General features: G+C 39.1%; 1 protein-coding gene across 1 annotated transcript in view; it reads left to right on the top strand.

Annotated features, from left to right (window-relative positions):
- The window catches only part of OTOGL (otogelin like), a 136,919-nt gene that overhangs the window by 42,536 nt on the left and 80,730 nt on the right, over positions 1-13,653 (top strand). The window contains 3 exon segments of the mRNA XM_043507385.1: positions 31-193; positions 4,517-4,624; positions 6,061-6,199. Coding sequence (XP_043363320.1) covers positions 31-193; positions 4,517-4,624; positions 6,061-6,199 — 410 coding nt within the window.

The raw sequence follows: 13,653 nt of genomic DNA, 5'->3' as shown, positions 1-13,653 counted from the left end.
TCTCATTCAATTTGCATTTTACATTTGAAGTTCACACATGCCCTGAAGGAAAAATCTACTATGACTGCAGATATCCAGTGCCTGGCTTACCAGCAGCTGGTGTGAACTGTGAGATCTCCTGTGCAAACCTTGCCATGAACTTCACCTGTGTGCCATCACCTCCATGTGCAAGTGGTTGTATCTGCCCCCCAGGGTAAGTGTAAGTCAGAATGTTTAGTAGAGCTAGACGGACAGGAATACTTTTCCTCCACAGGGACCCCCTGCATACTATCTTCCTTTTTCTTCAGATAGTTCAATTCGTAAATTTCCTTCTTCTGTTTTGCTTGCAAACATTTGTATCTATCATGCTGTCTTTTTTCTGGGATGTAAAATAGTGATTGTCATGGCTACCAGACTAGCTGTACCACTGACCCTTTCTGTGCACCTCAATAGTGCACCCCCTACAGGTGCTAGGTCTCATGACTTATCCTGCAGCTCTCCCAATCTTAGATCAGGTCCTAGGCTACAGGACCCTATACATCAGCTGTGTGTACCCTAGCTAGTTTGGCTGGGAAGCTAATATAATAAATATATTTATTTAGCCATAGGAACAAAGCATAACATAAGAGAAAAGGATTTTAAAACAACAAAAGGTCTCCAATCATTTCTACCTTACCTAGAGCCCTAGGCAAGCCAGTCTTACCCTCTGGGGGAATCTGTCCGGTGAGCTCCACAAGAGGTTGAGCCAGAGCATCAAAGAAAATGGTTCTTGCGTTGTCTCTCAAGTGTTTGCAGCAAAATGTATATCCAGATCCTCTCCTGCCCCCCTTCTTGGATGCATTTCCTGAAAATCATGCTATTGAATTAACTCAACATATGGATGCAGTACACATCACAATAACCTGGTCACAATACAGTATTAATTATGCTCAAATAAATTTGTTAGTCTCTAAGGTGCCACAAGTACTCCTTTTCTTTTTGCGAATACAGACTAACACGGCTGCTACTCTGAAAACTGACATACAGTTGATTTAAGTTGGAAAGACCAAAGGTACTACAGATATAAAATGATGTGACTCTGTTTACCTGTTTTTAACCACCATAATCCATCTCAGATTGTGTTGGATGAAACTGTGATGATAAACATTAAAATCTTGGTTGATTTAGTTAAAGATTAAGCATTCACTTTGTTACATGGAAAATAAATTCATATTTAGTGCATAATTAGTGGTAAATTATGTTTCTGTATTTCCTTGTACTGTTCAGGCATGCAGGGGTCAATTTGCTTTTCTAGTCCAAAGCCAGCTAGAATAGAATAGTGTTATCTCCAAAATATTTGGGTTAGAAATTATTTCTGTTTTACAGAAAAAAAATGTTATTGATATCCAGTTTATATAGAGTGGGACTTAAAGACAGTCCTGAGAAGGTAACAGACTTATTATAGATTTGCAATTGTAAGGCACTAGTGCTAGCCTCAGTTGATATAATCAGGTGTTAGAAAGAGATGTTGAGGAACAAGAAATAATAATGAACAGAGGCTAATCTTTACCCCTCCTTCTAATTGTGAACAATTCGGTTTAATTTTTAAAAAGAAAACCCCATTATTAAAGACTTTCTCCCTGCCATTGAGTTAAAAAAACAATAGACTAGTTTTATATCTTATGTGACCGAAGAACCCCTAAATGTCAACTGGCAGATGAGTACAAGAATATCCTGATTCTGGTATGTATGTTCTGGTCTCAAATGAAAGCCCATGTCACACTGGTTATTAATATTTTTGTGAAATAGAAGTGCAAGTATTATGAAAGCAGTAATATGTGAATGTGTGTGTGTGTGTATGTGTGTGTATATATATATATATATATATATACTGAAAAGTTTTAAAATCTTTTCTAAGGTACTGGTCACCATCAGATGCGCAAAACAGCTTTTCTGTCAGATAAGAGAGATGTGTCCATCTGTCTGGTTGTTTAAATGTAAATTTAAGTATTGTCTCATTCACAATGGGTTCCCCATCACCTGTCTGAGCTGAATGCAGAATTTCAGAGAGGAACTAACAGGTAGAGGAACACAGCTGGGGAAGAGAACCTTATCTTGAGATGTACTTCAAAGGTTTGCCGGGCTGTATTTGGGGAATAAAGAAGATACTCTGTCATCGTGTTCCTGTTTACATTTAGGAAAATGGGATCTCAGCCAGCTGAAAATGCTGAAAAGGACTTTGGGTGAGATACATTTCTTTAGACAGGAGGTGAATCTATTAATTATGTTTAGTCTCTTGCAAGTGTGTTATGATTTTGTTTTATATGTGCCTATCTATAAAAGGGGAAATAAGGACAACACAGGGAACTATAAACCAGTCTGCATAACTTCATTACCTGGAAAGATAATGGAGCAAATAATCAAGCAATCAATTTGCAAACACCTAGAAGAACAAAAGGTGATAAGTAACAGTCAACGTGGAATTGTCAAGAACAAATCATGTCAACAAACCAAATATCCTTCTTTGACAGGATAATAAGCCTGTGGATAGAGGGGAAGGAGTAGATGTGATATATCTCTATTTTAACGCTTTTCATACTGTCTCATGTGACTTTTTCATAAACAAATTAGAGAAATATAGCTTAGTTGAATCTTCTGTAAGGCAAGTGCACAACTGGTTGGAAAAACATACTCAGAGAGTACTTATCAATGGTTAACAATCAAGCTGCAAGGGCATATAGAGTGGGGTCCCGTAGGGCTCTGTCCTGGGTCCGGTTCTATTCAATAGCTTCATAAATGATTTGGATAATGGCAGAGAGTACACTTAAAGTTTGTGGACGATACCAAGCTGGGAGGGGTTGCAAGTACTTTGGAGGATAGGATTAAAATTCAAAATGATCTGGATAAACTGGAGACATGATCTGAAATAAATAGGATGAAATTCAATAAGGACAAGTGCAAAGTATTACACATAGGAAGGAATAATCAACTGCACAAATACAAAATGGAAATTGCCTAGGAAGGAGTACTGCAGAAAAGGATCTGGAGGTTATAGTGGATCACACACTAAATATGAGTCAATAATGTAATACTGTTGCCAAAAAAGTGCACATCCTTCTGGGATGTATTAGCAGGAGTGTTGTAAGCAAGATGCAATTCTTCCACTCTACTTGGCATTGATAAGGCCTTAGTTGGAGTATTGTTTCCAGTTCTGGTCACCACACTTTGGGAAAGATGTGGACATATTGGAGGAAGTCTAGAGGAGAGCAACAAAACTGATTTAAGGTCTAGAAAACTTGACTTATGAGGGAAGATTGAGGAAATTGAGCTTGTTTAGTCTGGAGAAGAGAAGGCAGAGTGGGGACTTGATAACAGTCTTCAGGTACATAAAAGGTTGTAAAAAAGAGGAGGTAACATAAGTTGTTCTCCTTAACCACTGGGCAAGGTCAGGGCAAGAAGTAATGGGTTTAAATTGCAGCAAGCAAGATTTAGTTTAGACAGTCGGAAAAACTTCCTAACTGTAAGGATAGTTATGCACTGGAACAAATTACCAAGGGAGGTTGTGGAATTTCCATCATTGGAGATTTTTAAGAACAGGTTAGAAAAACACCTGTCAGGGATGGTTTAGATAATATTTAGTCCTGTCTCAGTACAGAGCACTGTACTAGATGACCTGCTGAGGTCCCTTCTAGTCCTGTATTTCTATGATTTGTTTCCAATATCCTTATTCACTATCTGCTTAATCTCTAATCTTTGATGATGATCTTATTCTTGTTTTCACTATAAATATATCTCAGTGCTGTGGTGTTAAGCAAAAGGATGGTTCTGAGCTGAATCTTACAAGCTGTGTGTATAATGCTCCCTTAGCAAACCTGGTATTTCTGTGAGTAGCCAGTGTCAGGTTGGCTATTGCAGGGGATTGCTTCAAAGGGACTCAGGGACTGGGATGCATCTGTTGTTAACCTGCAAGGCAAAGTAAAGGCTGGCATAGCCCAGAGAAAAATGCTTGAGTGGCTAACCAGGCTGCTGGTGTTAGGGAGCTAAGTACAAGCAAGACTCCCTCTTCTTGGAAGCAGAGGGTAACAGGGTGACTCTCAGTCCTGGGTACCCCAATACCCATCACATGTTATTAATTCATTTGAAAAAAAACAAACTTGTCTTTAATGCTGGTGATAATACTGGGAAAACATTATTGTGAACTTTGTTTTAATTTTTAAGTGAAGGATCCTCAAACTGATTTGTAGTGTGGATGGCATCTATTTTCATTTGCATAAACCACTTCCCCACTCAGCCACAACAGCAGCTACAGCAATTGCTTTCCTAGAGCATAGTATCAGGAAAGCATGTAGTATATTTTAGCTGTTCTTTTATGTAGCTGAGCAGCTGGAGGTAAGAAGGCAGACAATGTGACCAGCCAGCTCTCTGGACCACCAGAAAGTTCTCCAGTGACCAGCAATGTTCTATTGACCACAGCTGAAAAACTGTGCTTTAGGTCGTTAGTTTAAGCTCACGTACTTGGATTTTCACTTTAAACAATGATTTGTTTTTTATTTTGAAGGATGGCAGAGCATAAAGGGAAATGTTATGTTCCTGATAGTTGTCCATGTACCTGGAAAGATTGGGAGTATCTGTCCGGAGAAGTGATAGCTACACCTTGCTATACCTGGTAAGTGACTATTATGTTTTACATATTTCCAAAACATCATTGCTTGATAATAAAGTGAACTTTATACTTAATACAGAAATTTTGTAACTACATTGAAAAATAAGGTGTTACAGGAAGGTAAATATCAAGAAAGAGAAACTGTGAAGAAGAATACAGGAGAAATGGTGAATCTAAAATCATGGGTGAGGAAGCTGGTCGTTTGGTAGCTCAGGATACAGTTAGATGAGCTCATATGCTATCCTCCAATAAGGTTTGGGGCTATGTGCAGGGCAATGTACTACATAGTATGAGTGAGGATACCAGAATCTGTCTATTAGTCAAAACCATGAAAGAAAAAAAATGGTTCACAAAAAATTAAAAGAAATAGAACAGCTAAACAGCTTTAAAATATTTTTAAAATTGGAAAGATAGCACGGGGATTCCTTTCACAGATCTCTCACCTGGCCTGCATTGGCGCACACACAACTTTGTATGCCCTAACTCACATGTGGAAAAAAATATAACTGAGGGGCGCAACCTGTTTGCACTTGCTTTGTAGTCAGCTTGCATACACAAATTAGTGACTTTGTGAAAATATTACTAGCAAATTGTGTGAGCCCAGAAAATTAATTACACATGCATAAGCAGAAGCTCTAGATTTTTTTGCTGTCATTTACAACAGGCAACTCCATTTAAGTCACTTCATGAACTGACTGCAAAATTTGGCCCTCCAAATGTAAGCAACTTTGGGGCTCGTTTGACACAAGGAAATCCATTGATAGTAATAGGAGAGTTCTGTGTATTGAACAAATGTAGATCCTGTCTCAAAAATGACAGGTTTCAGAGTAGCAGCAGTGTTAGTCTGTATTCGCAAAAAGAAAAGGAGTACTAATTTGTTAGTCTCTAAGGTGCCACAAGTACTCCTTTTCTTTTTGTCTCAAAAATGTATCAAAATGAATGCATCCGATGAAGTGAGCTCTAGCTCATGAAAGCTTATGCTCAAATAAATTTGTTAGTCTCTAAGGTGCCACAAGTACTCCTTTTCTTTTTTTGAGAAAGTTCTTAGAGTTCTAAGAATCTGGCTTAGGCATTGTAGAGTGGTATCATGGTGCTGGAGTTATTCAGGTTGCCAGTGCACCCTGAGGAGGAGGTAGGAATGCTCTTACGTGCCATGGAATCGGTAGGGTGTTCTTGTTCATTTTCCGCATATCTTTATCAAATATGTGGGTTTAAGGCCACCCTTTTGCCACTTCTGCAACACTGGCAAGCCTACAGTTCTGGGGCAGCATGCAGCACAACTCTGGGCTAACATGGCCATGCAAGTTTCCCTCTTCCTTGTTTTTTTTTTTCACAAGTCAAAATAATGAGACTAAGAAAACTTCTTTGAAAAATAAGGGTTTGAAAGGAAAATAGCCTTTCTGTGAGACATCATGAACTATATTGCCTTTTCCTCACAGTGTTTGTCGACGAGGGATATTCACATGCATCAGTTATCCTTGTCCTGCTGTGTGTACAGTTTATGGGGATCGACATTATTATACTTTTGATGGGTTGGAATATGATTACGTCAGTGACTGCCAAGCTTATTTAGTGAAGGTAGGAGAATTGTTCACTCATTGTTTTTATATTCCATAGGCACACTCCTGTGTTTAAAAAAAAAATAGAGAACTGGACTTGCAAAGGGAGCCTCTACATTTTTTCAATACCAATAGTTGTTATTTAGAAAGAGCCTTTAATAAATAGCATGTGACAGAGATGTAAGGGAACTTTGGGGGGAAATCTATAAAGAACTATCCTATAAATGGCTTTTTGTGCTAACATTATTTTGAATATGATGGTGATGATTCTTTTTATATAGTGGCCAAAGTGTACATAGGTGCTCTAAGGACAAATAGAAGACAGGACCTGTCTCTGTCCTGCCATGATAAGGGAAAACAAATCAAGGGTACGTGTAGAGACCACCCTCATCAAGCCATCCCCACAACTGGAGTTCCCATTGTGCTCCTCCATCTATATCTTTCAGATTTAAGCTCTTTGTAGCAAAGGCGATTTTTATTTTCTGTACTCAACCTTGCTGAGTAAGTTGTTAGCCTTAAGACAAATAGCAGGCTAACCATTATTTGCATCTAGCTAGAACTGCATCTAGCTAGCTTGTTCTAAATCAGTGGTTCTCAACCTATTTATCATTGTGGGCTGCAGGTTGAGAACCACAGCACCCTCATAAAAGCACCCCACAGTCTCCTATGCCCAGTGCTCCCCGCCCAGAGACCCCTCCACAGAGTGGGGCCAGGAGTGGAGCCTTGGGTACGGAGCTGGGCAGCCGGATGCCACACCTCACAGCGCGGGTCTGGGCAGCCAGATCCTATACCTCGCTGTGTGGGGCTGGTCAGCCTAAAACATGGGGGTGCTGTAATACCCCCACAAATCCCCAGTTCCCAGTGCCCCATTCCCCCTTACTGCCCAGAGTGCTCTCCCACCCGACACACCTGTCCAGAGACCCACTTTCCCACACCCTGCCCTCTGCAGCACTCACCAGCTTCCCTGCTGGCAGGAACACTCCAGCAGACTGCAAGACACTGTCTTCCCCTTAGCCAGCCCTACCCCCTTTCAGATCAGAGTGGCAAATTTTGAATTTTTTTAGCACACAGCTGGGCCCCGGATTGAGAGAACTGCTGTTCTAAACTAACTGTATAGGTAATTGCTTTGCACTATATCCTCTGTGACTCAGAAAACAATAAAAAGTGACAATGTAATTTCAAAATGACAGCTGTATTGCTCTCACAGGTATGTCTGCATTGTAATTAGACACCTGCAGCTGGCCCATGCTAGCTGACTCGGGCTTGGACTGAAGGGCTGTTTCTTTGTGGTGTAGATGTTCAGGTTTGGGGTGGACCCCTGGCTTTAGGACCCTGCGAGATGCAAGAGTCCCAGAGCGTGGGTTGCAGCCTAAGCTTGAATGTCTACTCTGCAATTAAACAGCCTCTTAGCCTGAGCTCCCGGAGCCCAAGCCTGACTCAGCTGGTACGGGCCAGCCATGGGTTTCTAATTGCAGTGTAATCATGCCCAGAGACTGTTTTCTTGTAATAGCAGCTAGCATGGAAACTACTGTGCAGCTAGATACAGCTTTTGCATTTGTTTGTTTGTTTTTATTTGTTTTATATCACATGTTCATTTATAAAATGCACTTGGTTGGCATAGTTTCTAGGGGCCTGATCCACAATGCCCAAATCAGTTGAAGTCTTTCCATTGACTCCAATGGGATCTGGGTTAGACAATGAATACATGTGTCTAATTAAACTCAAGTGTGCTGATTTAACAAAAAAGCCACAAATTCCTTTATTATGATTGGCTGGCAACTATATACTAATGTTCCTAATAGCAAATATTTGTTACTTGCCTGTTTTGTACAAAAATACCATTACTGACATTTCTAAATGTATCCTCTTATTATTAAAAAACACTAATTATTTCTTCTTCTTGGTTGGTGCTGGTGATGGTGGTTAGAAATGAGAATCTGTTTTTGGAATTCCAGTAATGTTCTATAAAAGAATATTCTTACTATGCCAGTATGTGACCTAGTTCTTCTAACTCTCTGATAAAAAGCCCAGCTTCTCAGTCATTATTATTCAAAATAACATTTCATAGAAACTTTACAAAATACCCATAACTGTGTGAAATAAAACAAAATGATCAAAGTAAGAACAATGTGAACTTACATTTTGGGGATCTATGGCCTGAAGTTTTTATGTCTGTTTGCAAAGTACAATTCAAAATAATGATTGACAACCCTCTTTTCCCAAAAGCCAAAACAAACAAAATCACGCTCAACTAAACTCCTGATATGCATCAGGGCATCTTCTAACTAGAAATAGTAGTTAACTTATTTGTAATACCATCTTGGCATGCCTGAGTTGGAAAATTAATAGCCATCTCTTAATCTATAAATCATCCAGCCAGATAGGTATATAGCCTAATCTTTACTAGCCTCTCTACCTTCAGGGGGCCGTGACTATCTTGCTGATCCCTCATATTGTCCAATCCAGTTTCACCTGCCATTCTTCTTCATATTAAATATATATATTTGGAAATGAACCACTGGGAGCATATGGAGTTCTAAAGTTCAAGAATGAGGTTGGCAGTCACATAATCAAGGCATATGGCACACTGCCTGTAGTCCTTTCATCCAGTGAACAAGATGACACAAGTGATGAAAATGCTGCCTATGTAGATTTGTGATATCAGTACTATCCTTGTTGTGTTGGAGACAGGTGCAATGGTAGGCCTACCTAGAAGCCTTTCAAACTCTGTTGTTTTTTTTTTTAAATTAAGATATGCCTGGTTCACAATAGCTAATTTGTTCATGGTCCTTGGGTTGCACTGAAGTGCTGAAGGATTTCACCACCCCTGCAGAAGGATTGTTTACTACAAGCAAGGCGCTATATGATGATTGCTAGAATCGATAACATTGCTATTTGTTCAATTCTGTCTATAAAATATTTAGAGGCAGTAAAGAACTGATTTGTTCCATAATTATCATGATGATGATTGATGATTGATTTATCAGATAGTTTCCGTGTGTTTCCTACTGAAAGGATGGGTGGTTTCTGCTTTAAATATTTGTCCCGGGGATTAGGTTAAACTGTTTTATTTCCTTTTCATTAAATCCAGTTGATGTAGCTGGAACTCTGAAGTATATGTGCTATAGATATATATAGCAACTGAATGTTAAAGTATACACCTTGTCTATCATATTTAATAAACATTGCTTGTAATGTATATTGGTGTGATTGGCAGATTACCTGTGGGAGCATGAACATGTGGTCCACATGCTTATCCAGCCAGGACCCAGTGTTGGTCCGGTTCCCTCCTCCCTCTCAGTTCCCAGACACAGTTCGTCAGAAAATAACAGTCCAGAGTCCAGTCTGCAGGCAATTCAATGGGTATATTGGGGCTAAACAAGTAAGCATATTCCAAAGCCCTTGATCCCATTTGGCTATCTCTATATGCCGATAAAGTTTTCCACTTCCCCTCCCCAACTATATTTCTATATGCCAATAGAACAGTCTTCTTCTCCTAACCCCTAGCTCCGCATGCTGATGGGGCTCCCTCTTCTTGGCAAACTTAATTATTCTTGTAGTGCCCCTCCCCTCTTCCAATATGTGGTCATGTTCCATTCTGGGGAGTCTTAAATCTGGGGTCTATTTTTGTACCTGATGGAAGGGGTAAAGAGCAGTGTTACTTTTGGCCATGGTTACTATTTTGCAGACTTTGCGTCTCCTCCTTATACCCTCCTCTCCCCTCCCCTCCAGCTGCTTGGTTACCATAGCAACCCCTTGTTCTATTAGCCCCTTATCTTCAAGGCTACCAGCTTGGGGGTGGGGGGGGAAGAAGAGAGGGTGCAGCCTTGTGCTTTCACATACATACTCTTACTTGCTTATTTAGCCTATTTAAACTAAAAGCAAGGCCAGAAGCAAAATTATTATTATTTCATCTTTATCCTATATACTTCACATTCTCCTAATACCCAGCCTCTAATTCTGCACATTCATTCATTTGCACACATATAATTACCATATTTGTGTGCATAAACAAGAACTTGCTTGTGCAAATGTAATAGCTTTATATGCAGAAAGAGGCCACTTTTTGAAATTATAGTTAATTGTTCCTAATTTAGAACAATGCTGTGACCTTCTCTTTATAATTATCCTACCTAGCTTTTAGTCACCTACAGTATTATGACTCTTATTTGCATTAGAGTAGTGCTCAGAAATCCTAGATGAGGTTGAGGCCCCTTTGTGCTAGGTACTGTACAAACACATTATAAGAGACTGTCTCTGTGCCTACCAGCTTGCAGTCTAAATAGATCAAACAGATAAAAGATGGGAGGGGAAACAGGCACAGAGAATTGAAGTGATTTGCCCAAGGTTATACAGCAGTTCAGTGGCAGAGCCAGGAGTAGAAACCCCAGCCTGCTAGGTCTGTGCTCTGTCCACTTGTCCACACTACCGCCACTACAAAGTAGTTCCCTAAAAAGTAACATTATGTTTATTCAACAGCATATTTGATACAATAATTTCAAATGATAATTCCAACTTGTTGCTCTTGGGGAAGAAGTGAATGGAAACTATTTACAGTGGAACCTGAGTTATGAACACCTTGGGAATGGAGATTTTTTGTTACTCAGAAATGTTTGTAACACCTAACAAAACAGTATGGTGGTTCTTTCAAAAGTTTGCAACTGAACATTGTCTTAATACAACTCTGAAACTGTATTATGCCAAAGAAAAATGTTGCTTTTACCATTTGAATTTAAATGAAAAAAAGCACAGGGTTTCCTTACCTTGTCAAATCTTTTTTAAAAAACTTTCTCTTTATTATTTTTAGTAGTTTACGTTTAACTGTATTGTACTGCATTTTGTTTTATTCTCTCTGCTGCTACCTGATTGAATACTTCTGGTCAGTTCATAACTCTGGTGTTCATAACTTTGAGGTTCTACTGTACTTTTTTATTGTATTATGGTAGCCTTCCAAAATGTCATTTCCCATTTTCTGCAAGGAAAAAAAATCACCACTTTAAAATGTACAAATCTGGCACTGTGTTTGTCATTCCAAGAGCAACATGTGCTCTGTAAAAGGGAAAGAGGGACAGTCTGATATTTAAAAACTATGTAATCATTTTGTCCCTTCTCTTATACAAATCATTTTTTTTCTGCTGAGAAATAGGTCACTTTGTTCCTGCTAGTTTATAAACTGGCATTAGAATACAGTACTGGGGACTGTTGCTACCAAATACTTATTGCTGTGTTCTTTACTGACACAAGGATGAGTTCTTGAGTTTTATCCTGAATCTACTGTAGCTGCTTTCTCAGTTGATAGGATAGTGAGTTGTGCCAGTCCACTTAATTGGCTGATGCTGTTTGACTTGGCATTTAGCCTTTCTGAATCTGATGCACTGTGTTTAAACTATACACATTATCAATATATCCTGCTGTTGAAGTTTAATAAGATGCACCGGCTTGTGTTGTGAGGGGGGAAAAGGAAACGCATGTAATCTTTCAGTCACTTAGGACATTTTAAACCACAGACTCAGTGTAATTACTATCAGCACTTTTTGTTTAAGATGACATCAGGCAAATGAAAAGACTTTCTATAAAAGTTTCAAAAACATATTCTCTGTTGGGTAAGAAAAACGTGAAAGAATTGAATGGAGCAATTTTTTATTTTAAAATCAAGGAGGTCATTATTTCTCATTAATTAGTAACATCTTTCAAGATATTTTGTTTCATGTAGTATATAACATTATGAATTTAGTGCATGTAAAGATTACTGCACTTGTGTATGACTTCTTAAAGAACATGTCTATTTTAAGCCCTAACAATTTTAAATCTTCCTTAATTAACAAATCCTCTCAAAGCAGAAAATCTCTATTCTGTGCAGATCAACTAATCTTTTTCATTTCATCATAAATCAAGTAAATTGCTCATTTTTTGCAGATCTGAATCTTGATGAATTCATGCCAGCCAAGTGTTATAACTAAATGGAAGATCTTTCCCTAAAAGCATAGGAAAGTAAACCCAGTGCAATTTTTCTACTGTAAAATAACTGAGGTTGTCTAGACTACGTGTTCCTCAGTTGTTTCATTCCTGGTTGTTTCCTGGTACTTTTGTATTTATGTTAAAATGGCCATTTGTGTGGTATATATGTAGGGCCTAATCTAATTAGTTCATTACTGCCTCTATAGCTGCTTTCACTCCTGAAATTCAATCTCATCTTCATTAGTGGCTGCACAATGCCAGTGTGTTGGCATTTTGCAGCCCTTCAAGGCTGTCCTCTTTGGAGAAACAGAGTTCCACATTCAGTGATGTAGGAGAGGTCATGTACCCAGCTGATGAATATCAGCCAAGGAAGAATTTTGAAGGGTCTGTGTAGCCTGAAGATCAGCCTGACCTTGAATGAAAGTTCTATGTTAATACTCAGAGCCTGCTTCAAAGCCCAGTGAAGTCAGTGGGAGTCAAGCTCCTCTTTTATATCAATTTTTGGAAGTTCTGCTAGGCTCTTATTAACGAAGCCTATAGAGATGTCCCTCTCCTTTTTAGTCTTCACCTGGGAAGCTCAATACCCAGATAACTTTGGCTTGTACCTGTTTTTCCACTTGTTTCATCCTCTTGGTGAGCAGAATATTCAATTACAGCTGGCAATGGGTTTATGCTCTTGTTCCATTTTCTCCAGATCAATGATTTCAGACTCAATTACCTCTACGTGCCTTTCTGTCTCCACCATCTGGCTTTCCAGACCATTACGTTATGCTGTGAATAAATCACTTTTGTTCTCCAGCAAAGGAAAGATTGCTTTCAATTTGTGCAGATTAGCATGGATGGTTTCTAGCAATGGCTGGAACAACATTTCTTGTCATGAGACTGGAGTTATTGAGGAGCTGTGGTGTTATTGACAGGTTGGCATGAAATGATGGGTCCTTGCTATTCAGCAGTGACCGCACAGCTTAAAGAAAGTTAACTTTTTCACCATTGGTTTTTGCTTTTGGTTTTATAATTGGGCATGCAGGTGTCCTTTGGCAATCCCTGATCTACATTTTAATTTGTTGCCTGTCAGAAGAGCAAGACCACCATAAAAATGGCTAGTTGGAGTTCTGATAATACTGCTCACTTCTGGTGTGTCAGGTTCCATAGACCATTAATATAGCACTCCCAGTCATAAATAAAAATAACCTAGTACACCTCTGTCTTAGAGTGATCACTGTGTGTGTTTTCATTTCACTGCTGAGAGCTCTTTACCATATGTGAACTCTAAGCATGTGAGTCAGGTTGATGATGTTAGTGTGGGCCACGTTTTATGACCCACCTGGAGATGCTGCTTTAGGGTTGACTGTGTGGGTGAGACTCTAAGAATGAGTAATGTGGGAGCAATATAGGAAAATGTTTAATTCTGAATTAAATTTGTTATGGGCTGTGTCAGAAAAGGTCCTCAGAACATACCTTTCTGAATCCATAGAAACTAAACGTTACAGTATAGCAGTCTCAATGATCCAATTT

The sequence above is a fragment of the Dermochelys coriacea genome, chromosome 1 (genome assembly GCF_009764565.3).
Source record: "Dermochelys coriacea isolate rDerCor1 chromosome 1, rDerCor1.pri.v4, whole genome shotgun sequence".
In the NCBI taxonomy this organism is placed as follows: Eukaryota; Metazoa; Chordata; order Testudines; family Dermochelyidae; genus Dermochelys; species Dermochelys coriacea.
This window is presented reverse-complemented; position numbering and strand designations above follow the sequence as displayed.